This window comes from Ammodytes marinus (genome assembly GCF_949987685.1).
Source record: "Ammodytes marinus genome assembly, chromosome: 12".
Taxonomy (NCBI): domain Eukaryota; kingdom Metazoa; phylum Chordata; class Actinopteri; order Uranoscopiformes; family Ammodytidae; genus Ammodytes; species Ammodytes marinus.
The window spans coordinates 19,517,843-19,542,267 of record NC_137216.1 but is presented as its reverse complement, the minus strand read 5'-3'; the positions used below and the strand labels follow the sequence as shown (position 1 = coordinate 19,542,267).

The 24,425-nt window shown below is 41.3% G+C and overlaps 1 protein-coding gene across 2 annotated transcripts; it reads left to right on the top strand.

Annotated features, from left to right (window-relative positions):
* Positions 1 to 1,343: 1,343 nt before the first annotated feature.
* Positions 1,344 to 24,391, top strand: tbl1x (transducin beta like 1 X-linked). Of its 2 annotated transcripts, none has more exons than XM_080038359.1 (15): positions 1,344 to 1,471; positions 16,182 to 16,290; positions 16,826 to 16,971; positions 17,619 to 17,841; positions 18,862 to 18,994; positions 19,333 to 19,474; positions 19,589 to 19,652; positions 19,771 to 19,868; positions 20,202 to 20,262; positions 20,417 to 20,538; positions 20,640 to 20,714; positions 20,824 to 20,951; positions 21,880 to 22,045; positions 22,138 to 22,239; positions 22,437 to 24,391. In XM_080038359.1, exons 2-15 carry the CDS (start codon positions 16,233 to 16,235, stop codon positions 22,461 to 22,463), a joined length of 1,545 nt encoding a protein of 514 aa, XP_079894485.1. In that variant the 5' UTR covers positions 1,344 to 1,471; positions 16,182 to 16,232; the 3' UTR covers positions 22,464 to 24,391. The 2 variants fall into 2 exon arrangements, with proteins under 2 accessions (XP_079894485.1, XP_079894486.1); XM_080038360.1 differs by lacking the exon at positions 1,344 to 1,471 and adding an exon at positions 13,681 to 13,760.
* The last annotated feature ends 34 nt before the right edge of the window (positions 24,392 to 24,425 follow it).

The following is a 24,425-nucleotide window of genomic DNA, read 5'->3' as shown; positions in this document are numbered from 1 at the left end:
GGTTTCCAAAAATACTTTCTCAATCATTTATAAGGTTTGTTAACCGTTAAATAATGTTCCCCGTAAATACTGAAGGTCTAAATGCTACTTCAAGCCCATATCACCGACTATGCAATTTCTTGTTTGTTTCTGTTACCACATCAAATGTGCTGATTTTACTTCCTAATTGACAAAACTCCTACATTTCCAGTAAAAAAAAATAGAAAAAAAGAAAACAACAACCTGGAAATGACCTATCCTAATTGGCAGATCTACTTTGCTTTAATTTGTCTACCAAACTCAGTTTCTAATTAATCAATCTTGAGTACAACATTATATAATATGCTCATATTAACATATAGGCTGCTATGCTACTTCAATGGTATGCCACTAAAAGCACACTGTACAAAAAAAAGTGCAATTGAAACTGGACTATCTGAAGCTACAGCGTGGAATATTTCCTGCGCAGACATTGCCGGGTGTACGGTAACCAAAGGAATGTGTCACACCAGTGTAGAGCCGTAATGATGTCAACTTGTTATTTACTTTCCAAATCTGAATGACTGAGCAAGGCGAAAGGAGAATTAATCAAGCGCTGTGTGACCAGGCAGGCGAAAAATAGTGGAGTGTGGGGGAGGGGGAAGAGGCTCAGAGGCCAGATAGGCAACATGCTAGACTGTTTGTAGCTTATGCGACTCAGCCCACTGCCTCTAAGGCAAAATATTAAAGTGATAATACACTTTGGCGCATTTTTTAAGGGTATAGGCTACTATTTTTACGGTGTGTCGTTGTATAAATTGTGTAGCCTAGCCTACTTTGGGTCCAATTTGAGCCATGCTCTGCTCCATTTTGGGTACACATTGATTGAGGCTGCAGCACATACAGTAGCTGTTTATCACATGAGTGCAAGATGTACTCCCCCCATGTAGAGATAACTAGTAGCCTACATGTTTACATTTTAGCCTGTAATGTAGCCAATTAAGGCAGTGGGGATGTAAAACTAATAGTGAATGAATAATTTGAGCTTGACGCTGTGACGTTTTTTTTTCTTTCCAATATTCAGGTTTAAGGTCAGTTAGCTTTCACCCCCCACCACCCCTCTCTCTCCTATTCACTGTCTACGTCTCTCTCCCGCTGCCGATCAGCGCCTGCTGCTGCTGCCGCCGCCGCCGCTGCTGTCTCTTTATGTTCCTGTTCTCAGTGAACGGTGAAACTCCTCAGAGTAGTCTGCAGCCCCTCGGCCACAGAAACTCGGGTTTATTCCAACTTTGCCGCCACTACTCGCGAGTGCGTCCGTGCGAAAACGCTTTGTAAGCACGGACGAATTAGCCGACAGTGAGTCATACGAGACAGCGGTCGGAACTTGAAATATGACGATAAGCAAAATGGGAGGAAAGTCGTCGTTGGCTTGCTGAAGTTGGAGGTTTCTCCTTGTGGAAGAGGGAAGAGGTGGCGGCGGACACCACGAGTTCACTCTCACAATATAAAAAAGGTAAGCCAGTGTAAAAAAAAAAAAAAAAAGTCGAGTGGCATGGTTTTAGGCTGCACTGCACTCAGGCTGCTTCAGTGTTTGTGTGCGTCTGTGTGTTTGTGTGCGTCTGTGTGTCTGTGTGTGTGAAATATTCAAGAAGAGGATAATGACTTTGAGGAATTGGTGATTATGGCGTTGATTATGAGGTTGCCGGCATAGCTTAGTCACCCCCTTTGACTCCACACGTGTGTTGAAACCTCTGCTTGTGTCTTTTAATGTTCTCTCTGTCGGTGTTAGTTGTCCAAACAACCTACTTTTTATGATAGCTTACTGTGTTTGCGCGCGTGCGTGTGTGTGCGCGCTCTGTGGACTACTTCAAAATACAGTAAGTTTTTTAGAAGGCTGAAGGTTGCCCCATTTTGGTTACTTATCAGGATATCCACGTTTTCCTTAATGACACAATAGGAAACCCCAAGCACATTAACTTGCACCAGTTCACTTTCAGTCATTTTGTTCAAGCTGAAATATGAATGATATATTTATACTGCCATGCAGACTTTAGGAAGCCCACCAGTTGGGGGGGAGTAGCCTACATTCAACTAGACCAGACATTGCCATCAGTGTTCAAGGGACAGTTCATATTACTGTACAACTACAGTGTTAAGCTGTTTCCTGACTCTTTGTCTTTACACTTTAAACATGCATAGCATTTACATCATAAGATACAAAATATCAGTGTTTCACATCCACAGAAGGCTTAATGAAACCAGTTTGCGATTACAAAGAGATCAAGAAAATGCTTTGTGTGTGACCTATTGGATTTGTCTTATTTTCCAGTGAGCAGCAATTGGATGTTCTGTGTAGTTCGTAGAATAGTGGGATACAGCATGTACAGACACAGTTAAGATGTCTCGCCTAGCCTCTAAGCATCAAAGTGTTCATTATCCCTTATTAAAGCAAGACATGAGAAGGATTAGGATGAGAATAGCAGAGGAAACGCACACTGCTGTTTGAGTGCAGTCTTCTTCACCTCATTGTACTTCAACGGCCCAAATAATGAATTCCAAAATGATGCCCCCATTTACTTGATGACCCAGTGTCTGTTGTATGTTGTTTGTTTAAAGTATCAGATACATTACTGTTTTAATCAAAGAGGTCAGATGTATTTATTCTAACAAATACGTCGTGGACAACCTTTTTGGCGAGAGGGTACTGACTGGAACTGTTATGAAATTTAGGCTTTTGATGCAACATTTTTCGGGGTTTTCTGAACAGTGAAATCATAGGTCATAAACTGAATGCCACCTAATACTCTTCACTAATACCATCAGTGCAGAGATACTTGAACTGTTACTGTTCATTTTTTTTATATACAAACGTGTGTGTGTGTTTCATGCAAATTGGTCTGATACATTTGAATGTAACCCACTTATCCCTAAATGACTTTGTCAAATTGACGTGCTCTGTTTCTTTTTTGACGTTGTAACCCAAAGGATGACTTTAAATCGGGGTAAAGTTGCTGTAAGGTTTTTTTTTACAGTCCACATACGACATCAGCCTAACCTTTCTGCAATACATGTTAAACATCTATGGTGTGGGATCCAAAAGGCCTCCAAATGTGGTTTCCGTGACATTTATTTGTCATGATTATTTGTTCAACTCTCTAGTTCATCCAATTTCTGTGTTAACAAAGCGAGGGTTCAGTTTACTGAGGCCACTTCATCGGATCAGAGTACAAGGTGTTGCGTGTCCTTTTGCACCATATGGGTCAAATTGTACCAAGTTGACATTTGAGTCAATTTGTGTTTTGTGTTTGGATTTTGAATTTGACTTTTGACTGATGCGTAAAAGTGGGACACAACACAACACAGCACACATGCGTTACATTGAGGACAAGTTCGTGAATAATATTACTGTTTTTAGTTGTATATTGATCACAAAATGTTCTTATCATTATGATATAGATTTCAATCATAGTGCCCTCACCTATGAAGCGTGTTTACCAGTTCACTGGAGTGAAGGACCTTGAGGTCAAACCCAAATTACGGTGATTCAAGAAAACAGGTTTAGTACCACCTATTTAAAGAACAATAGGAGTTTTATTATGTCTCAATTACATTTACCATTTACTGATCCCTAAATGTGTTAGTGACACTCTTTTTGGTCATTACTGCCTGTCATTGATAGCTATGGAAGATGATTTTATTTTTTTACAGAGAGAAGCTTTTCGATGCTTTGAAGATTTTCCTTGTTCATTCCTGGTGAACACTTTGTTAAACACACGTTGGTCTTTCAGTCAGTGGACACAGTTCTCAGGGGGCATAAATGAATAATGTTTATGGCTTACAGGTTATTGTCTGTCTGCCTCTTGTTTGTTTCGAGACAGGATTTCAGAGTCATAATACATTCATCCGATGGCTTGCGAGTCAATCCTCATTTCGCTCTATAAGTCAGTCAAATGTAACTGTGGAAGCTGCAGTGAACTGAAGCACAGCCATATCCAAGGTAAAGTGAGTTAGAGTGCTGTGCTGTGTTCAAAACAGATATGTATCCTCTTCTGCTCATAAGTGGGGCAAGGAAGTCCCTGAGAAAGCCCATGTCAGGCTTGCGGTGCAGTAAAGCTCTGTATCGGGCTGTCCAAATATTTTTGTAGCAGGATTTATTTATGATGGGCCATGGGGGAAGGTGAGCCCTTCTCTCCCTCCAAAAGAGACGTACACACAGTGTGCATGGGCTACCGGCCAACTGGCAGACTAGTGGTCACTCACTCTGAAATAACGCCCATACAAGTACTGTATGCAAGTTCAAGGCTATATAGTTATTTATTCAGATATATTTTCGTGTGTCTCTGTTGTGTTTATCGCGTGAACTTGTGTACTGTTGTGCCTTGACTCTGTCCTTTTGTGTATTTGATATTAAAACATCTAGAAAAGGAATCCACATGCCTACAATGGTGTGTTAAATGTGCAACTGTTTCAGTGTCTAGCAGATAATCGCTTTCTATTTCTAGCGTGTCTGTGAACCCATAGCTAATGATTCGGTTTCTTTCTTGAAAGGCTTGGCATTCATTGTTAATGGCACACCTCTTAGTGCACTCTAGGTCATGCTCAGTCAATAAACATTTTATTCAAAGGTCAGTACAAACCGATAATTTAATTTATTGATATTAACAAGTACTGTAGAACAATATTATGAATCTACATTGCCATCATTCTACTGTCTGTGTGGAGTAGGCGTACCATTTTTAACTAGGTTTTCTAAAGGACGGTGTTTGGAGTGTTGATTGCTGGCGGATGACTGTTGAGGAAGTTGTGCAAGCACACGCATGCCAGGGTGAGAAACCTTTTTACTAAAGGGAATACTGTTGTTTCACATGCTATTCTATCTTCTCACTCCCCCGCCCCCCCCCCCCGGATTCACACATAGTCTTATGTCAACTGCTGCTTTTCTGCAGTGAAGTAAAGCATGAGGGCCTAGCAAAAACATAAAGAGGACAGTATCGGAAAAGAATACGACCATAACATGAGTTTGTGTCAGAGCTACAGAACCCAAGGATGGTGGTTTTATTTATGATGAAAGCTATGCTAGTCATCAACATCTTAGATAGTGCGATGGCTTTGAACATCATGGTTTGACGTCTACACTGTATGAGAACTATATGCTACATGGGGATTATGACATCTTCACAAAATCAGTGCATGTCAGAGTTTAAAGCTCCTAATTTGACATTTTGTATACATCTTGCAATTTTGACTTTTTATCAAAAAGACAAATATTGCAATTTTGTTATCTCTTGTACTGATGTTTCAACCAGGAGTGTTTCATGTCAATATGGAACAGCTTTGTCATATGCCCATCACTCAGTAGCCCCTTTTACACAGCCAGTGAAAGCCGGGAATATGCCGGAATTTCGGCCCTCCGCCCTGCTGTATAAATGCGACCGTTGCGGAACGAGGGAAGAAAGGTGCGAGAGATTGTTCCGGGAATTTTACTACCTCAGGGGGTAGTAAGATTGCCGACACTTCACACACTGTGTGTATGTGTATGTCTGATTGGCAGATCTCTGCCCTCACAAAGAGACTCTCTCACAGCCAACCTGACACACACACACACACACACACACACACACACACACACACACACACACACACACACACACACACACACACACACACACACACACACACACACACAGAGGTGAAGCGGATTGATTTTGTCAGTTTGGTTAACAGTCCCAGTGATGTTGGACTCAGCGCGTAGCGAGATCAACCGGCACATCGTGGGGACAGTAAAATACGGCCCTCTTAGTGCAAGCTCCAGCACTTCTGCTCTCAATTCACCGGCCAGTGTTGTTGTTGTAAAGCAGCTGACCGGCGCGGCGCTAAATGTTTACAAGCACCTCTTTCATTCCGGAACGCTGTGTAAAATGCGCCAGCAGGCCGGCGTTGCTTGGTTCTGTGTAAATAACACAGAAGCAAGCAAAGCCGGCATATTGGAGTGATGTTGTTTCGTCAATATGCCGCAATCTCTGTGTAAAAGGGGCTACTGTCTATGAAGAAAATGAATGGGACTTTTATCTTCAGATCTGGGGGACACCGATATAACATGTTTCAATAAGCAACCCTGATATTGAAACACTTCAGAAATATATTCTGCTAAATTTTATATTTAGATAATTCCATAGTGATTGTTGCAACATTTCCTCTATGTAGTTCATGATAAGGTTGTGTTTGATATGATAATTCCCCTTAGCAGACAATGAGTCTGTAACATTGTTGGCTATTGAGAGAGTCGTTGTGTAAAGTGTTGTGTCTAACTGTATTCTAGCTTTGGCCAGAGACAGCCAGTCAAAGGAGTACGCTGTCTCAGGAAAACTGTGAATTGTGGCTTCAACTATACTGCTACCGAAACGAAACGACCATCTGTACTATGCAAGTGAAAGTTTCATGTCTGCTGCTGCATGGCTTGTCATTTCCTACTCCTTGTAATTTTGAAACTTTTCCACGTCATATACCACAGTCTAGCCTGACCAGTAGCGAATATGTACGTGTACCTACCAAGTGCATACGATTTAGGCAAATGTACATGCACTCCAATACTAAAAGATAGGTTTACAACAACAAGAGTTCATTCACCTTTTTTTTAAACCACCTTCATATATGTAAGTGTAGTTATCTTTTATAAGTGTAGTTATCTTTTGTATTACAAGGTCAACTTTTATTACAGGCAATGGATGTTGCATTTATTGTCTCTCGAGAAGATGTAGTTATTGTCGAGTGTCTGTATGAGATAATGGCATGGTGTCTTAAAAACACATAAACAATACAACAAAAATATATATTTTGGTCATAAGGGGAGGCCATTAATGAGCCAAGAAATAATGGAGTGTACTTCAATTTAGATACTCTAATCAGCAAATATTGGTATTTGCTGATTGGAGAAATAGTGTCTGTGTGTTTCATATTGCAAATACCCAAATACATTTTTCAGTTTCTAAAATAACAAATTCCAAAGGAAATTTGCAGCCTCACCGGATGTTGGAACATTGAATTATTTCTAGTAACAAGAAGAGTTTGGAAACTTTTCTTTTATCCCATGTGTGCAGTCGATCAGTATGGCAGGCTAGACGTTGTGTAGAGGACACACAAACACAATGCAGGGAAACCGTTGGTGTGTTGTATTAGTGTCTTACTGTGTAAATGCTAGGTAAAGAAAAGAGTCAAAGGGGTGGATTAGAATGAAGATCAGTATTTCAGCTCACTTGTACACCTTTGACCCTGATGTCAGCAGAAGGAAAGCTCAAGGAGAGCGGGGAGGGGGGGAGGGGGTATTTAGGGTGGCATGAGCAGCTGTTGACGGAGAAGCAAGATCTCCTGGTCACCATAGCAACACATGTATTGCCCACACTGGTGTGTCTCTGTTTTTATAGCTTATTTGTGAAATCTTCATCTTGCTATACAAAAGGATTGCCTGGCTGAGGCCGTATGTACACCTAGTGTTTTCATAGAATTGACTGAATGTCAAAAAATATTACATTTGCTTGGCCAAATAAAAAGGCTAAATCCTTCTCATACGTAAAAGCTTGTTAAGATAAACTGTACGTTTAGAGATGTGATATTTTCAAGTTGCTGTCAGTGGTGGGGAGACAGTGGTTGCATATAAAATATGTCAGCAAAAAGACAGAAGTAGTATGCCAATTGTTCCCTCCATTAATCGGATTGTTTGTGGTCAAATGTACAGATCAATTACTCTCAATTTCAGATGCAATAAGAGGCACCTCGTGGCTCCTAATCATAGCATGCAGAGTATGAAAAGTACAAAGTGTGCACTGGCCTAGATTTGAAGACATCTCATTTTACAAACTTGTCACGGTTGTTTGATCACATGGCGGAGAATGTATTCAGTTTTTCGTTCATTGTCCTTGGCCGGTTAAATGTAGCAATGATCTAATGTTTCTATCCAACTATCTTTGTTGAGTCGTGGATTGTTATCTAAATATCAGAATCGGTTTTATTGCCTGGTACGTACTAAGTTCTCACATGCAAGAAATGTGCTGTGGTCGGACTTGCACACAATAAAACAGAGAATTAAAATAGATAGAGAATTAAGAAACAAAGGACATGTATCAGGCTGGTTTTACTGCTCCATTCTTCTGAACTGAATTAGGAAAGTAGTAAAGATTTTGTTCTGTATGTAACTATGTATGTGTGCTGCAGTATTGGGCATCAAAAGAGCTTTCTGTATCCACACACAATGTATTTACTTACGACCCACCCCCACACACAGCCATATGAATGCCCTACAGCGACTGGTTCCTTGTGTGCCTACAGTACATGCACATGTGAAACCACACTAATGCCTCGTTTCCACCGAGTAGAGCGGGTCGGGTCGGAGCGGTTCGGTCCGGGTAGTTTGGCTTTTCATTTGCCAAAAGTTGGGTAGGGTACGGTTTAAGCGCACCTAACCGCTCTGAGCCGCTCCCGATCTCAGTACTCCTCCGTAGGGGTACTAGCGGCCTGAAAGCGGGCCGAAAATGCATGAGAAGGCGGAGCTACACACTGCCGTCATTTGATTGGTCGAAAGAATCATTTCCGCCATGTGTAGATCTCGGCAAGAGTGAAGAGAGTCTTGTGTTTTGGCGAAAATGTGAGCACAGCTCTGTTTATTGTGTGGTGTTTTTCCTCGTCAATAAATTAATCAGTTGGTTACACTGTGTCCCATAGTCACGTAGCTGCTGCAGCCAGCACTGTTCGCTCACTGTCTCTATGAGTTGCGCCGAGCGGTCTCTGTGTGTTTACGCCATAGATAGTAGTAAAATACACGCTCACAACAACACGGGGGGAATACATAAAGAAGCGGCTGGTTTGAATCATCTCCGCCGTTTGTAGTCACCTCGGCTAGAGTGAAGAGAGTTTTGGCGAAAATGTGAGCGCGGCACTGTTTATTGTGTGGTGTTTTTCCTCGTCATTAAATGAATCAGTTGGCTACACTGTGTCCCACTGCTACGATGTCACGTAGCTGCCGCAGCCAGTGCTGTTCGCTCACTGTCTCTATCAGTTGCACCGAGCCGTCTCTGTGCTCACAACACGGGGGGAATAAATAAAGAAGCGGCTGGTTTGACCAAGCAAAAACAAGAGACCGCTGGCTTGACCACAGTTGTTCCCACAGCCCGATAGTTTGACCCACATTCTGGCGTCGGCTATCGCAGTCCAGCCTAAACCCCGCCCTACCAGTAAGGGTAGGGTCGGCGGTGGAAACAACACCGAGATTCTTAAAAGTGAGCTGTCCCGCTCTGAGCCGCTCCGATCCGACCCGCTCTACTCGGTGGAAACGAGGCATAATGCAGAAAATCACAATGTTGACGTGCCCTGCAATAACCTGCTTATTGTAAAAGCTGTCTTTTCATGTATCTGGTAAACAAGACAACAGTTTTTCTTCCATATTCCATCCTATATGTTTAAACAAAGCTGGTTTTGTAGACCTAATGAGATGTAACAAGTCCACCTACCTATGCCTAATGGCCAAATCTACAGTGAACAAATCTTAAGGTGAATAGTTATATAGTAATGACGTTACTAGATCAGTGCAGCCTGCTCCATGTCTCTGCTTGAGGTCAGTGAGTCTTTCACCCAATTGTTAGAACCAAAATGATAGCAGTCTGGTTGTATTGTGGTGGGTAATGTAGGCACCAGGGAATAGACGCGGACATCTCCAGTTCGGTTGCATTGAATTCGATATATTTTTTTTTAAACTGTCCATTTCCATTCTGAAAATGTGTCATAAGAAGATGTGCTACACCTGTGGAGAGCTTTTTAATGTTGGGCTGCTAAAACATATTAAAAAAAAAAAAAAAAAACTGCGTTGAATGGGGAATGTAGCTACAGATACAGGATGAGATGCTATACAGGAAGACTAGTTGGAAAGATACACCCAATCATTTTGAGTATGTAAAATTACATTTTCGAACAGAGAAATGCAACACTGCATTGTTTTATTACATTCCCTTTTTTTCTATCTTACTGCTTCGTCTCTTCAACAATGGCTATACTGTTTCCTTTACATGTATACTTATTACATTTTTGGTTGAAATATTTGGTTCCTCCTTTTATTACTGTCCACATCAGAAGGCATTTAATCCGATGTATTCCTTTGAACAATGTTTGACTGCTGATGAGTCATTTGTTGTCTACAGAGAATGCTAAATGACACCAATAGGCAAGTGGGAGTTGTCGTTTCTATTAGATGCTAATGGGTTCAGCATGCGGGTGGATCTTGGGTCCTTGCGCCCCCGATTAGAATGCCATCATGATGAATCCTTTCAGCGATCGTCGCTGTCTGTTACCATCCCCCACTCATTCCCCAAGGAGAATGTATATGTGATGATGGTGGCAGGGCCTGTGAATGTGCAATTATTGTATGAAAGAAAGAAAAATGTACACATGACTCTTAAGATTGATGTAATTCTATTCTATTGGGTTGTGTGTGTGTATATCCTAGATTTAGCTGATTAGCGCTGGGGCATGTTTACAGTATGGATGGCTGCAAAGTTGCACTAAATATAAACCACTCCACAAATGTGTTACCCCACTGACCTTTTGCATTGTTATCTTCTGAGAGAACTCGTATAGCTTAGGCCTACTGTTACCAGGGTTGGCCAACCACGTGCGTAAATTACATTGCGCATGGAGAGCGGTTTGTCATTCCAGGTGATGGCTTAATTTCTGGTATGACGTCTTTCCCTCCACTTGGAGGAGTCGTAATCGGCAGGTATATTCATAGGTCTGTATGTAAACCAGCAGACATTAGTCTTTCTTGACACATGGTCGGTCACCCCCTGATAAACATTAAAAAGCCTAGCCACCCATAGCAACCGTGAGAGAAGTGTTTCCCCTGGGGACCGACGACCCCACCCCCACCCCCCCGTTTGCCACAACCTACATTGGCTGTTACTAAGTGACTCATTGAATGAGGCAAACAATAATGCACAAATGGTTTGTTGTGATTACCTGTGTGTGGGGATCATTATTTGTCACCCTGCTCCCATTCCACCATCCCACTGTCTGATCCCCCTCCCCCACACACACTGTATCTCTCTCTCTTTCTCTCTCTCTCCCCTCCCCCCCAAGACTGCAGCCCAACCAGAAGCTTCAAAGGCGGGTTTTACTCAGCAGAGCAGTTCAAGAGAAAATGGCTGCTGTTTCCAGGTCTTGTTTGCACATCTGTCAGGAGGTGACTGTTCAGGAGAAAATGAGTCCCCCTGGTGTGCTGGTTTTTCAACATCATTCTTTTTCGAAACCTGTATGTGTACGAGATGGCTGATTGTGTAGTTCACATTGCTCCATTATATTTACATTCAAATGTTGATGTTCAGAAAGCATTTCATATTATTTTAGTGATTGATTATTTGGACCATGGTGTAGGCTACCTTATACGGTTTGCTCTGTCTTTGCTATTCCAATAGTTTTTTTTTATTTCTATAGAGAATGTCATTGTTGTCTCTTTTGAAATGTATTTAACAGATTCTATTAGGTTAAACCTGGAAATATTGGCTGTGATGAAGAAGCTAGTTTACAGCAAATGATAACTCATGCTCTCTCCTCTCTTCCAAAGACTATCTCAATATAATAGCAATACAATAGAGAGATATTATATAACTAATGCTCCAAGACTTAAGGAAATTGTTTAGCTTCAGCTTGTAGCACACTGTGTCTACAGCTGTGAAAGCAACATCTCGGCAAAAGCTGCAACCCTGTGTTAGTTTCTACACTGGAAGAATTCAGCCTCAGCACTGCTGTGCTATGTGAAATTCATTACACAATTTAGTTGTAAGGAAATATTACTTGAAACCTATGGTTTCAACCTGTGAAATATTACTTGAACCTATGGATTTTGTTTGCAATTGTGTCAGTGGAGCGTGAGTTTTGTTACATAGCTTGTGTACACAGATTTTGGTAAGTGTTTGTCAGAAGGACTTGATGGCAGACGTGTTACATTATGGAGTTTTTTCTTTTACTACAGCTTTACACACTGCATTCAGGTGGGAATATAGATGAAGCACTGGCACGCTGGCTGGCAGTGTAGTTTACATTGTCAAGTAATTGCCTTAAGAGGGCAGTTAACATCCTGATGACCACAGCAGGGGTTCTCATCATTGACTCATTAGGGCTTTCAATTATTTTTCCTTTCTGCCGTCATCTGTTTGCATTTGCAAAATGCTAATACCATTATAAGGGTGCATTGGTTTGCTCTGAAAAAAGGCGTGAATTGACACAGTTCATGCCGAGTATAGTTAACATAACGTATAATAATAGGTTTGTTTTCAAACTATTGTAGCTCGACTGTAGGCTACTTCAGTCTTGGCTGGCCTGATATCATTGAAAACACTTAAAGTTACAGGAAATGAATAATAATTAATAGCAAAATATTTTTGGCTTAGACTATTGGTGTTTTTTCTTAAAAGGTGCTTTGTTTCAGGGTTCAGATTCTAGGTTTGTTGCAACTTTCACACCAAATGTAATTGATGTTGATATTGTGATTGAGGTCATTAGTGCAATCCGCTAGCTTAAAGAAAGACCACTAATGACAATCAGATGGAGAAAGAAACCTGTTCATCTAGCAGGATCTTTCCATATACAACTCGAGAGAAATTAAATATGTATTTCTGTGCAGTGTCAATTTCAGCCAGAACTTGATGGGTGGATAGAAAAACAACTGGCCTGGTAAATAAGATGTAGTGCAGCTCCATTGTTTCCATTTTTTTATTTTTCCTATTGCATTAATTATGAATGAAACATGTTTTACTCATACACCTTTGGCGCTGTTCGGACATGTTACGCGAAATGAACACATCCCTTTGTCTCAAACAGAGTGAGAATATGTATTGATAGTTACTGCCAGTGTTCAGCATTAACACACTCTCGATTTGGTTTCTTTTTGGGTCCAAGTTGGTGAAGCTGTTCTATAGTATTTTGAGGTTTTTGTTGCTCATCTGGTTCAAATTTACAGTTAATACCTGTGGGGATGCCTCTAGTACCTCAACACTGTGCGGCACGATTCCTATTGCTATAGCAACTTACAACATGTGGAATAGTTGTGTGTGTGTGTGTGTGGGGGGGGGGGGGGGGGGGCTTGAAGGGTCGCCTGGGTTATATCCAAGGTCTTCTTGATTTATTTGCATCTTGCTGCAATGCAAGCCCCCATACCATCTGTGCATTTGGAAAACGTTTGTGTAAGCCTGGATGAATTTTAAAATGCAGCTAAAAACTAGTAAATCATAATAAAACTGTTTGGCTATAAATCCTACCGTCATGAAAGTTTTGTCATATTAATGAGGATAGACTAAAAATATTAGAAACAACTCACAGTATGATATAATCCTAAATCAAGTTTTACTGTAATATCAAATGATCAACACAAGTAATTGATTTTACGTCTGAGTGTCAATATTGTGTCTACTGTATCTCTTTGATCTGCGTAGTAGATCAGTGCTGTTTACACAGTCTTTCTGTTGTAGCAGCCTGCTGTTGTTTTTCCTTTCTTTTTCTTTCAGAGGAATCATATCTTCAGACTTTGACTCCACTTATCACTTCAGTGGATAAAGCCTAGAGCCATTGCAGAGGTTGTCATTTTGTCTCCTCCCCCCTGAAGGCACATTGTTTGGAGAGAGGGTAGGCTTGGATGCCCAGGGAGTTGTTGTGAAACGGATGGTGGCAACATGGGCCCATCTGATAGAGGGATTATTGCTGCCGCCGTGCACCAATGGGACCTGAGCCCCTCCAGGCTGCCTGTTAATTACGTTTCCAGTTGTTTGGTATGTAGCTGTGTGTGTGCTGACTTGGGAGCAGCGGTTGTCTTGCTTTGATGTGGCTCTCCCGTCCCAGTTGTATATGCGAGCTGAAAAGAAACTCTGTGGCAGTGGTCAACTCAGGGCACAGTGGCTAATTTGCAAGCTTAGTGTTGTTGTGTTTTCTGGTAGAACAGAGCAGCAAGCACTTAGCCTATGAGTGTTATTCATTTGATGACTTGAATGGTAAGGAAAACGCCTTTCACTTATGCAACCTCTCCCATAAATGTGCCTTGAATATGCTGGGAAGGCTCTAGTGTGTGAATGAAAGCTGGAACATTTCCGGGAACGGAATAGAACATTAATTTCTTCCTCTTTATGTCCATGTGATGAAAGACGGTCCAAATGATGTATTCAGTCAACAATTTGTTGGCAACCTCAGCAGCGCCTCAAAACCACACCGAAAACAAACATCTTTAGTTTGTTAAGCTTCATTATTCCATAATATCTGGAAATGAGATAAACAGCAGAACAAGAGAGGTCCTCGCTGTCCGCAAAGAGGACAAGATTGACCGTCAGCTCAGCAGCTTCTTCTTCAGCTAGACTCTGGTAGTGTAAGTGTAGATGCTACTAGGCGTATTGCTGCTCCCCGCTGGACAACTAGCGCTGCCTATCACCAGCATTGCCATGACATATGTGAACAAGTGTGACACGGGAATATTCCTATGTTTGTATTGTCTTGACAGGACACCAGTCATTTTAATATTTTGGTATTTTACTGTGAGATTCTGGATTTTGCAGGATTTATTTTACTCCAGGTGTCTCCAAGGTTACAGCTGATCCCTAGTAGTAGTTTTATTAATGAGTGTCCCTGATGTCGCACGCACGCACGCACACACACTGGTGATGCCACACACAGACCTTCAGTAACAAAGCTAAAACAAAGCTAGGGCGAAAATTGTCTGCTAGTTGCTAGACACGCATGTAAATGATATAGGAAATCAAATATTCAAAATAGACATGGCTTATGAGGAAGGACACACATTCAACACGTTTGTTTTACTATACTGAGTTTTGGAGAGTAACAACAAATGTAAACATAACTTTTGTTGACTCACGGTAAAATCTCCGAAAGGGTTACTGTGTTTTGAAAATACAAAACTACTTTTGCTGCACGGCCAAAGTTGTTAGAATTCCAAACCGATAGCACGTTGCTGTAGTACAATAAAGGCAGACTTCATTTGAAGAATATACCGGGGTGAAAGGGTGAATAATTCATGTTGAGTAACATGTTCAACCCCTCCTGGCTGAATGCCCACTGGTAATTGGGACAACACCATTCTCCGTCTATTTTGCTGGACCTCTCTTGTTGCTATGCTACCAAAGGGGAACTTGAGCAGGCCTGGACAGTGTTTGGAATGAAAGTTGGACAGCCGTGCAGCCTTCATACCTGACACTCCCCCCTTCCCCCTCCCCCCTCCCCCTCCCCTTTGTTTCTCTTTGTATTCTCAGGAACATGTCCGTCCCTTTTTATATCTCAGTGGGAGAGCACAACCTGCGTATAGTTGTATAGTTTTTCATGACTCATTCAAAGGTTGCAGTTTGTTTAGCATTTTTCTTAACCTGCTGCTTTATATAACATTTGTCTGTGTTCTGTACATTTGTCATATGTATGTGTACAACATTGGGTGTGTATCTTATAGTGTATATAGCACAATTGTTACAGCTCTACTAGTAAAGCATATGCGTGAGCCGTTGGGAAATTCTGAAACGCTACAGTATTCTCGAGACGTTCATCAGCCTCAGGACAAAAAACATGGTGGAATTAAAAACGTAATTGCCTCCTTTTGTTTCTTGAGCTCCCTTCCATTTTAAGGCGCTCCTCAATTGAAACGTTAACACGAGCCCGGTTAAACACCTACTAGTTGTTGAAAATAACTCTGTGGGGAAGGTCAGGCTGGCTGCTATGAATAATTTGCCTCTTCCCTCTCCACTGCAATTCACTAGATGGGCAGTAGACAGGCATTTAATATCCTTTCTGCTCTATCAGGGCTCTTTCCATCTGATGGTTGGCCTGGGTCACTAATGGCAAGCTCCACTGGGTTCCAAGTAGATGTAGACACTCCCATTAAAGCCAGAGAAGGCAAGCTGGAAATACAAGACAGGGATTCACAGGTTAAGTGGCCCAGCCATTCACATTGTCCAAGGAATGAATCATCCAATAGGGAAGAGAAAAGTGAGCATTTACTACAAGAGGCTGGACGTCATGGCTGATTCTGTCCGTCTGTTTGTGTCTTATGAAAATATGTCATATGACTGCATCACTGAACAAATAATCGCTGTGCATAAATCTGTTGAATTCTTATCAGAATGTGATGCTGATTTGTCACTATGAGACCACAGACCAAAATATTTACCTGACCCCATTTTTTCCATTGTGTTTTTCAGGAGTGAGCGCAGCCTTCCAACATACCACCTCCTCCCTTACATTAGGCTAAGATGAGTATTACCAGTGACGAAGTGAACTTCTTGGTCTACAGATACCTCCAAGAATCAGGTTTGTCTCCTTTAGATACACACACATTGCTCGTATTATTTTCAATATTGAATATTACAGGATTTTTCCTTCTTATTTGACCATTTTGTCGAAAATGGAATACCATTTCTAAAGACAAATAACATAATGCACTGCTTTATTCCTGATGGGTTTTTATCAGCTTGTATTCAGCCCCTGAATTGTGTATGCATATAATAATGCATATTTGCGTAGATCGTCAACATGCAATTAACACTTTAATATGATTTGGATCAATGATTTTTAAACATAGCTGCTGTTTTTTATTACCGTTTAATGAGACTACTTCTGAAGTCATTTGGCAGAATACAAGCTACTAGTAGACCCTTAAATGTCAGCGTTTACATCGGCATGCCTTATTATACTTTCAAATATCATACTTATCATGCTCCCCGTTTTCTGCCTTGGATCAATGCTAGCTTTGTTTGGATGGGACAAGATTTCAGCTGTGTTGGTGCACGGCCTGTGCTTGGCACTGTCCAGTTAATGAATTTGAATGCTGTTTGTTGTTTTTCAGGTTTCTCCCACTCAGCATTTACCTTTGGCATTGAGAGCCACATCAGCCAGTCTAACATCAACGGAACACTAGTGCCCCCTGCTGCCCTCATCTCCATCCTGCAGAAAGGGCTTCAATATGTGGAGGCAGAAATCAGCATCAACGAGGTGAGGGACCAAAGATGTTTCCTATTGCTTTATGATGGAAACACAGACTTTGATATCTCTGACAACACACCAGGTTAACTGCAAATGCTTTTTAATGGTGGCGTCAGCGATTCTGGAGAACGCTTGTTGTGAAAATAACAAAATACATCTTTACTTGTCCGCACTGTGTATGCCCTGAAAAAATATCTAATGTTCGTACACAATCTGGGCTCTGTAAATTGGTATGTAAACAAACGGTTTGTAAACAAAGGGGGCCCCCCTATAGTATTGTATTATAGTATTTGTAGTATACAGTACGTACAGGTAGAGTATGGTAAGGAGATATATGTTGATTTAAAAAAAGTAATTTGGTATTAAGCATTCTCCAGAATCGCGGACTCCACCTTTTTAACTTTTCAAACACTGAGGAATATTTGGAGAAGAATTCAAAATAGATAAATAAACTTCACTATAGACGGCAATAAGGAAACACCCTCTTCACCTCTGTAATTGATCATATTCAAAAACCCTCTTCACCTCTGTAATTGATCATATTCAAAAACCCTCTTCACCTCTATAATTGATCATATTCAGGAAACATAACTCTAGACACATTACATCACACGTCCTCTCGATGTGTTATTTAACTGCCGTTGTCCCGACAACAGGATGGCACAGTCTTTGACGGCCGGCCAATCGAGTCGCTGTCTCTCATCGACGCGGTGATGCCAGACGTGGTGCAGACGCGGCAGCAGGCCTTCCGCGACAAGCTAACCCAGCAGCAGCAGGCGCCCTGCAACATGGCCGCCTCCACCTCCGGAAATCAGGCCAACGCACCAAAGAACGGAGAGGCCACTTTCAACGGGGAGGAGAACGGCACTCACAACATGAGTAAGTCGACTACTACGGCTTGTGTGCCACTTGTCTCACAGCAGGAACTGACACAGTTTCTGCAAAATGATTATGTTATTTTAAATCACTATTTAAGGGGAGGAGCAGATATGTACAAACACATGCACGTGCATCTTACAGGGAGTCTGTATTTTTATTGAACTATAAGATCATTTAAAAATATCTTCTTGGCCAAAAGGTTCGAGAATGAACCTTCAAGTTCAAAATATAGGGGGTTTCACTGCAGCGCTCCTCCAAAAATACTGTTACATTTGCACTATAATATAATCTGTATGTGGAACAATAATTGAGACATGGCAGTTGCTCTTCCTGCACTAGGCTAGAATGTGGTGCAATCTTAAAGGAAGCAGCGTAGTTCTCATTTTTATCACACCTACCAAACCAGGAGTTTTTACACATCAGCATGTACCGGTATATTCAAAATGATTGCACATTTTTTAACACAGAGAAACAAAAATAAAGGTTTTATCAGAAGCTGTTTAGCTTCCACTGTGCGTTAAACCAGAGAGGTGTAGATCACACAGCACCTCCGGACAAATTTAATAATAAAATAATAATACTAATTATAATATAAAGGAAGAGGAGTGGATGTGTGTGTTTCAGAACATCCTCTAGGAACTTAGTTTAAAAGAGAGAATGCAGGTGTAAGGAGGGATTCACTGAGTATAGGGAGGCTTAAGGCTAGATCTTTTGTCGACTGGTTTTTCATTACACTGTGATCATTATATATGCAACCTAAGTGGGTCAGTGTTGTCAGATTGAGGTAAATAAAAATAGCTCTGGCATATACCAGCAGAAACACCTTTTTATTTTCTTTGATATCTTCCTTTAGAGGAAAACCTTCACCTCCTTAAAAAATTGTGTTAACTATGAATTAATATCTATTTAAGATAGAGCTATCAGCAGACGATTTCTACTACTCACTTGTGGAAATGTGCACGCTAGTGTTGACGCATACATTAAAGTGTGTGTGTATCTGTCCATCTGTTTGTTTTTCAGATAACCACAGCGAGCCCATGGAGATGGATGTGGACGTGGAGATACCAGCCAGTAAAGCCACAGTGCTGCGAGGCCACGAGTCTGAAGTGTTCATCTGTGCCTGGAACCCTGTCAGCGATCTGCTGGCCTCGGGGTGAGTGTCCGTCTGTGCTCAAAGCATATCTTAATTCACATGAGTCGGGACTGTTTTTGCATTGCATGCTTTGGCATGCATTTAGTAAAGAGATACGGCTTTGATAAGACCCATCACTGACAGCTTTGTGTTCTATCATTCTCCTCCCCTATACCCCACGTCCTGCTGCTGCGTTGGTATTCTGTTCAACACCTTTCCCCCTGGCCATGTTGCACAACACAACTTGAACACTGTCATCACCTATCAAACTCATGTTTATCTAGTTTTAATTTGATCTGTTTACAATGTTCGTCTAAAATAAAGTAAAGTATTTATTTATTTATTTTTCAAACCTTCAGCTCGGGCGACTCCACCGCTAGGATCTGGAACCTGAACGAGAACAACAACTCCAACTCCACCCAGCTGGTGCTCCGACACTGTATCCGAGAAGGTGGCCAGGACGTCCCTAGCAACAAAGACGTCACCTCATTAGACTGGAATGTAGGTTCCACATCTCTCTACTCTTCATTTTTACTTCCACCATGTGGAAAGCAGACTGTGCAGCTGTACGACGGTTAAGTAATAAGCTCTGCTGTCTTCTTTTCCATCCAACAGAGCGACGGGACTCTCCTGGCAACGGGCTCGTATGACGGATTTGCCCGAATATGGACAAAGGATGGTATGTGTCCTCCATCAATCATTTTTAACACCATTGTTAATGAGAATAATGCAACATCTGTGACAATTATTTGAGAGATCTGTTCTAAAAAGAAATGGATATGGCTCTTATCCATCAGGAAATCTGGCAAGCACCTTGGGCCAGCACAAAGGGCCCATATTTGCACTCAAGTGGAACAAGAAGGGGAACTCTATTCTCAGTGCTGGCGTAGATAAGGTATGTCATAAAAGACTCCCACACATGGTTTATTGTCTTTCAATTATATTACTCCCCCCCCCCCACCCCTTAATTTTTTTTTTATGATCAGCAAAGATGAAAATCTGTAATATATATATACTTTAATATGTAAATACATATGTCATTATGCTATATCACTTGGTGTAACAAAATTATCAAGTTAAGTGAAACTAAATGGTTCAACATACTCACAAGGCACAAACACACCTATAACTTCCATTTTCAAGACTTTCTATTTATTATTCATATACAGGTTATTGTTAATGATGCATTATATTCATGGTTTGTAATGCTCACTTTTTCATTTTTCAGACGACAATCATTTGGGATGCGCACACAGGAGAAGCCAAGCAGCAGTTCCCCTTTCACTCAGGTAAAGCCATTTTAACTTTGTATTCAGAACAATAAAAACCTATCATTTGAAGATGATCATGTTTCCTGCTCAGCCATGGCTTCATTATGGGCTCTATAAAAACCTCCCAAACCCCTTAATGAATTCTGACCCGTGCCGTCAAATATCCCCACAGCCCCAGCACTAGATGTGGACTGGCAGAACAACACCACCTTTGCCTCCTGCAGCACAGACATGTGTATCCACGTGTGTCGCCTTGGCAGCGACCGGCCCCTCAAGACCTTCCAGGGCCACACGGTAACAGCTTTCTCTCTGCTGCTCTTCTGACCTTACACCACAGCTCGCTCCCTCGACAGTCAGCTAACAAGGTATTTCATTTTGTTTTTCTTTCTTTACAGAATGAAGTAAATGCTATTAAGTGGGATCCTTCAGGTATGCTGCTGGCCTCCTGCTCAGATGACATGACCCTAAAGGTAAGACTGTTCTTCTACCCGAGAGCCTTTTACAAGCAACAACAATCCCAGAGTGCTGCATTTTATGTTCAGTCATGTTTTTACCGTTTGCTGTTTCCTTCACATGCAGATCTGGAGTATGAAGCAGGAGTCCTGTGTCCACGACCTCCAGGCTCATAGTAAAGAGATCTACACCATCAAGTGGAGCCCCACAGGCCCCGGCACCAGCAACCCCAACTCCAACATCATGCTAGCCAGGTGGGAAATCATATTTAGTACCGTACTACTGGGCAACCATCCCCACGTTTACATGTGCAAGTGTGTATATACACAGCCTGGCATGTTCCAGGCAATTTCAAAGTAGTTATTGTCATTGGCCCACAGCAACACCCTGACCCAGACGGTGCATGCTTGTGTAAATGTTCTAGTTCTAATACCACAGGAATTGACACACAATTTTAGACTAATCGGAAATGAAAAAACTGCTTAGAGGGAACCTCAGAATCTTAAGTAAATGCCAACGTTGAACAGAACATGTGCAATACATTTTTAATTGACTTCAATTCTGCTCCATTAATATACTTCTGAGTTCACTTGAATTTTTTTGCCAAGGCCACCCAAAATAGATTTTAGATTAACACATCTTCTTCAACAAGGTATAAATAACCTTGTTGAAGAAGACGTGTTAATTGAAATGCATGTGTTTTAAACAGTGTCTCGGTTTTAGATGCCTTCAGTTCGCACTTTGTTTTTTGCACATTTTCAAAGTGAAAACTTTTTTTATGTTTTTTTTTTCTCCTTTCAAGATGCAGTAATCAATTATGTTTCAAAAATGTTTTATGTTGGTGTTAATTGTACTATGTCAGGTTGACAGTGTGAAATTGCTCGGGACAAGATGTTCTGAAAAACAACTGATGACAATCTGGAACCTGTTAACATGTGTTATTGCTCCCTTTGTTGGTGTTTATGAGCATTTGGGGTTTATTCACTGCATCATAAATCCTCCTTAGATAAGTAAAATGCTTTTGAAAAGCATCTTGCAGGCACTTTACAAACTCTTAGTCTTGTTTACTTTCAGTACCAACAAAGACTTTTTATATTAGAAATACATTTGTGTACAAAATTCTTCCTTGCTGTTGCTGTCATATCTGATCCATGCACTCTTTATCTTCTCCTCTCCACACAGCGCCTCGTTCGACTCGACAGTGCGACTGTGGGATGTGGAGCGTGGGGTTTGCATTCACACGTTGACCAAGCACCAGGAACCTGTCTACAGTGTGGCCTTCAGCCCGGACGGCAAGCACCTGGCCAGCGGCTCCTTTGATAAGTGTGTCCACATTTGGAACACCACGGTACGCATCTGATTTATTCCGCCCCGAAACGGCAGAGAAGATTCACAAAAAATCTCAATGGAGTCATGAATCTGTTTGCACTGTTGTTTCAGACTGGAGCCTTGGTGCACAGCTACAGGGGAACCGGTGGTATCTTTGAGGTGTGCTGGAACAGCACCGGGGACAAAGTTGGTGCCAGCGCGTCAGACGGCTCGGTAAGCCCATTGCCATTTTGATGATAAAGTAGCCCTAGTAATATACAATAATTTGCGGTTAAATTTTTTGGTTTTGGGCCTGCATATAATATTTGCTAAAAAAAACTTAAAAATAGTTTATTCATAACAGTCTGTAAAAAAAAAGGCATGTTGCGTTAAACGTATTATTAATGCTGCTTTAATTCTTCACTGTCTAGGTATGTGTTCTTGATCTCCGAAAATAGCTGACTTGAGACTTTGATGAATAATCCTGGAATGTGCAGCAGATTGCCTTCTTCTGACATCAGCAAACACAAACTCTCATTGCTGGAGAAAGAGCTGTAAGGTGGAGTGAAACAAAAAAGCCACTCACACAGGAGCCAAACCAGATTACTGCAGTAGCTTCTGAGGGAGCCCAACACCGACTGACTTCAGTGCACCTTACAGTTTGTTGATGTGTGTTTTTGTGATACGCTTCGAAATCCGGTTAAGAGATCCCCAAGACTGGACTGAATCCAACTCGCCTGGAGTGCATCCATGTTTTAAAAGGTTTCTAATGAGGAAGTGCTGTGATCCCTCCGGGCCACTGGTCCAGCTGTTATCGGGGTTGTAATGGTGGAAACACAAAGATACGTTTTCATATAAACAGAAGTGTTAATGAGACACATGTTTGGCTTGGAAAGGCAACAAATAATGAAAGAGAGGGTTGTGGTTTTTAGAATTCCTCTAAGCAAATGTTACTTCATGTCCAAAAGAAGGAACTGGGGTACATGATAAGGGGTAACATCAATATTAAAGCACTGGTATTGTCTGCTGACAGGGTGCTTAACTTCTTCTCAGTGGAGAATAGTTTTGTGTCAAGAGTAATTCTTGATTTTTTTCTTTTCTTTCCACACAGATGGACTTTTGAAAGTTGAATGTGCTTTTTGCTCACGTTTAATATCAGGTCAACACAAGGAAAAACCTGCCAAGAAAACAGTGCTAACCTCCTTAAATGACCTCCTCAATTCACTCGAGATTATAAAAATGTCATTTTGTGGGCAAGATGTGAAGTGTGGTTTACAAAGAGAAATGTCTCCCTTTTTGGATGTAAATTTTAAGAATGTAAAGATTTGTAAATTAGATTAATACACAGTCTTATATACTGTGTATATGTTTATATACAGTACACTTTATTGCCATCATATAGGGGCTCGTTAATGGCTTGAGCTGTCACATCTTTACTGATAAAAGGTGACAAGACCTTTTTAAAACAAAGCGCATGTCTCAGCTGTTTTTATCAGTCTTTTTCAATTTGACCGATCGCATTCAATGCATCAAGTTATTTTAGTTTTTCGGTCAGTCTCAAATCTCTTAAATCGCATTGTGTTTAGCAACTTTGCTTTCCGCTATTGATCCCTGAAAGCCGTGGAAGAAATGTCTGCCTCATTATCAGCATTCAGGGAACTTATCTGGTCAACAAAATGGGAGCTAACAGAAATCAGTCTTTCTGCTTTAACAGTGTATCGTACGTGGAACAGGACATTGCAGTGGGAAAACAACATGACTAGCATCACTATGGATTATCTTTCTTCTGAACAATCTACTGAAAATGCAGTGCACATTTTGACCAGCTGTTTTTTTTAAAGAGATAAAAAAGGGATCATTGGTGTCATGTCCCACTGAATGCTGCCAGCTGATCAGATTGGGTCACATTGAAAATGCCTGTTGTGTGGTCAGCTCAAGCTTCAGCAGTGTGTACAGTAAGTCTGCCTCCCTCTGCTTACTGGGATTTCATGTAAAAGACTGTATCTTTCAAACCAACTTGCCACCACTTTGATTTGCCTTTTTTTCTGGTCTCTTTCTCCTTTCAGTCAACTTCTGCTTGAGCAATGTGAAGTGCACTTTCTGTAACGGCGGGTTCTGCTGAAAGTGAAGGGCCAATGTTTTCTTCTCTCTTTTTTTTTTAAATGTCATAATTGGATGTCAATGGGCGACTTTTTCATTTGAGAGCCATTATTGTCTGTGTCAGACTGAGAATTGGGCTAGGGGTCTGAGGCCATGCTTGGCGAGCCCAGTATATGGAATAAGTGCTGTGACAGCTACTATCTCTCTCTGCACCCTGATCCAGGGTGCTATCACCTGTTTCCAAGACAAAACGTTGAAGTCATTCAGTGTCTCAAATAAATCACTCTATTTTGATATCAGAAAACCATGTAGACTGTGTC

What these genes read in the sequence shown, in the direction of transcription:
- tbl1x (XM_080038359.1), top strand. Translation starts at nt 16,233, where the DNA reads ATGAGTATTACCAGTGACGAAGTGAACTTCTTGGTCTACAGATACCTC. An exon ending in GAACGGCACTCACAACATGA is followed by an intron (nt 17,842 to 18,861) that starts GTAAGTCGACTA and finishes TTTGTTTTTCAG; the next exon opens with ATAACCACAGCGAGCCCATG. An exon ending in TCCACATTTGGAACACCACG is followed by an intron (nt 22,046 to 22,137) that starts GTACGCATCTGA and finishes CTGTTGTTTCAG; the next exon opens with ACTGGAGCCTTGGTGCACAG.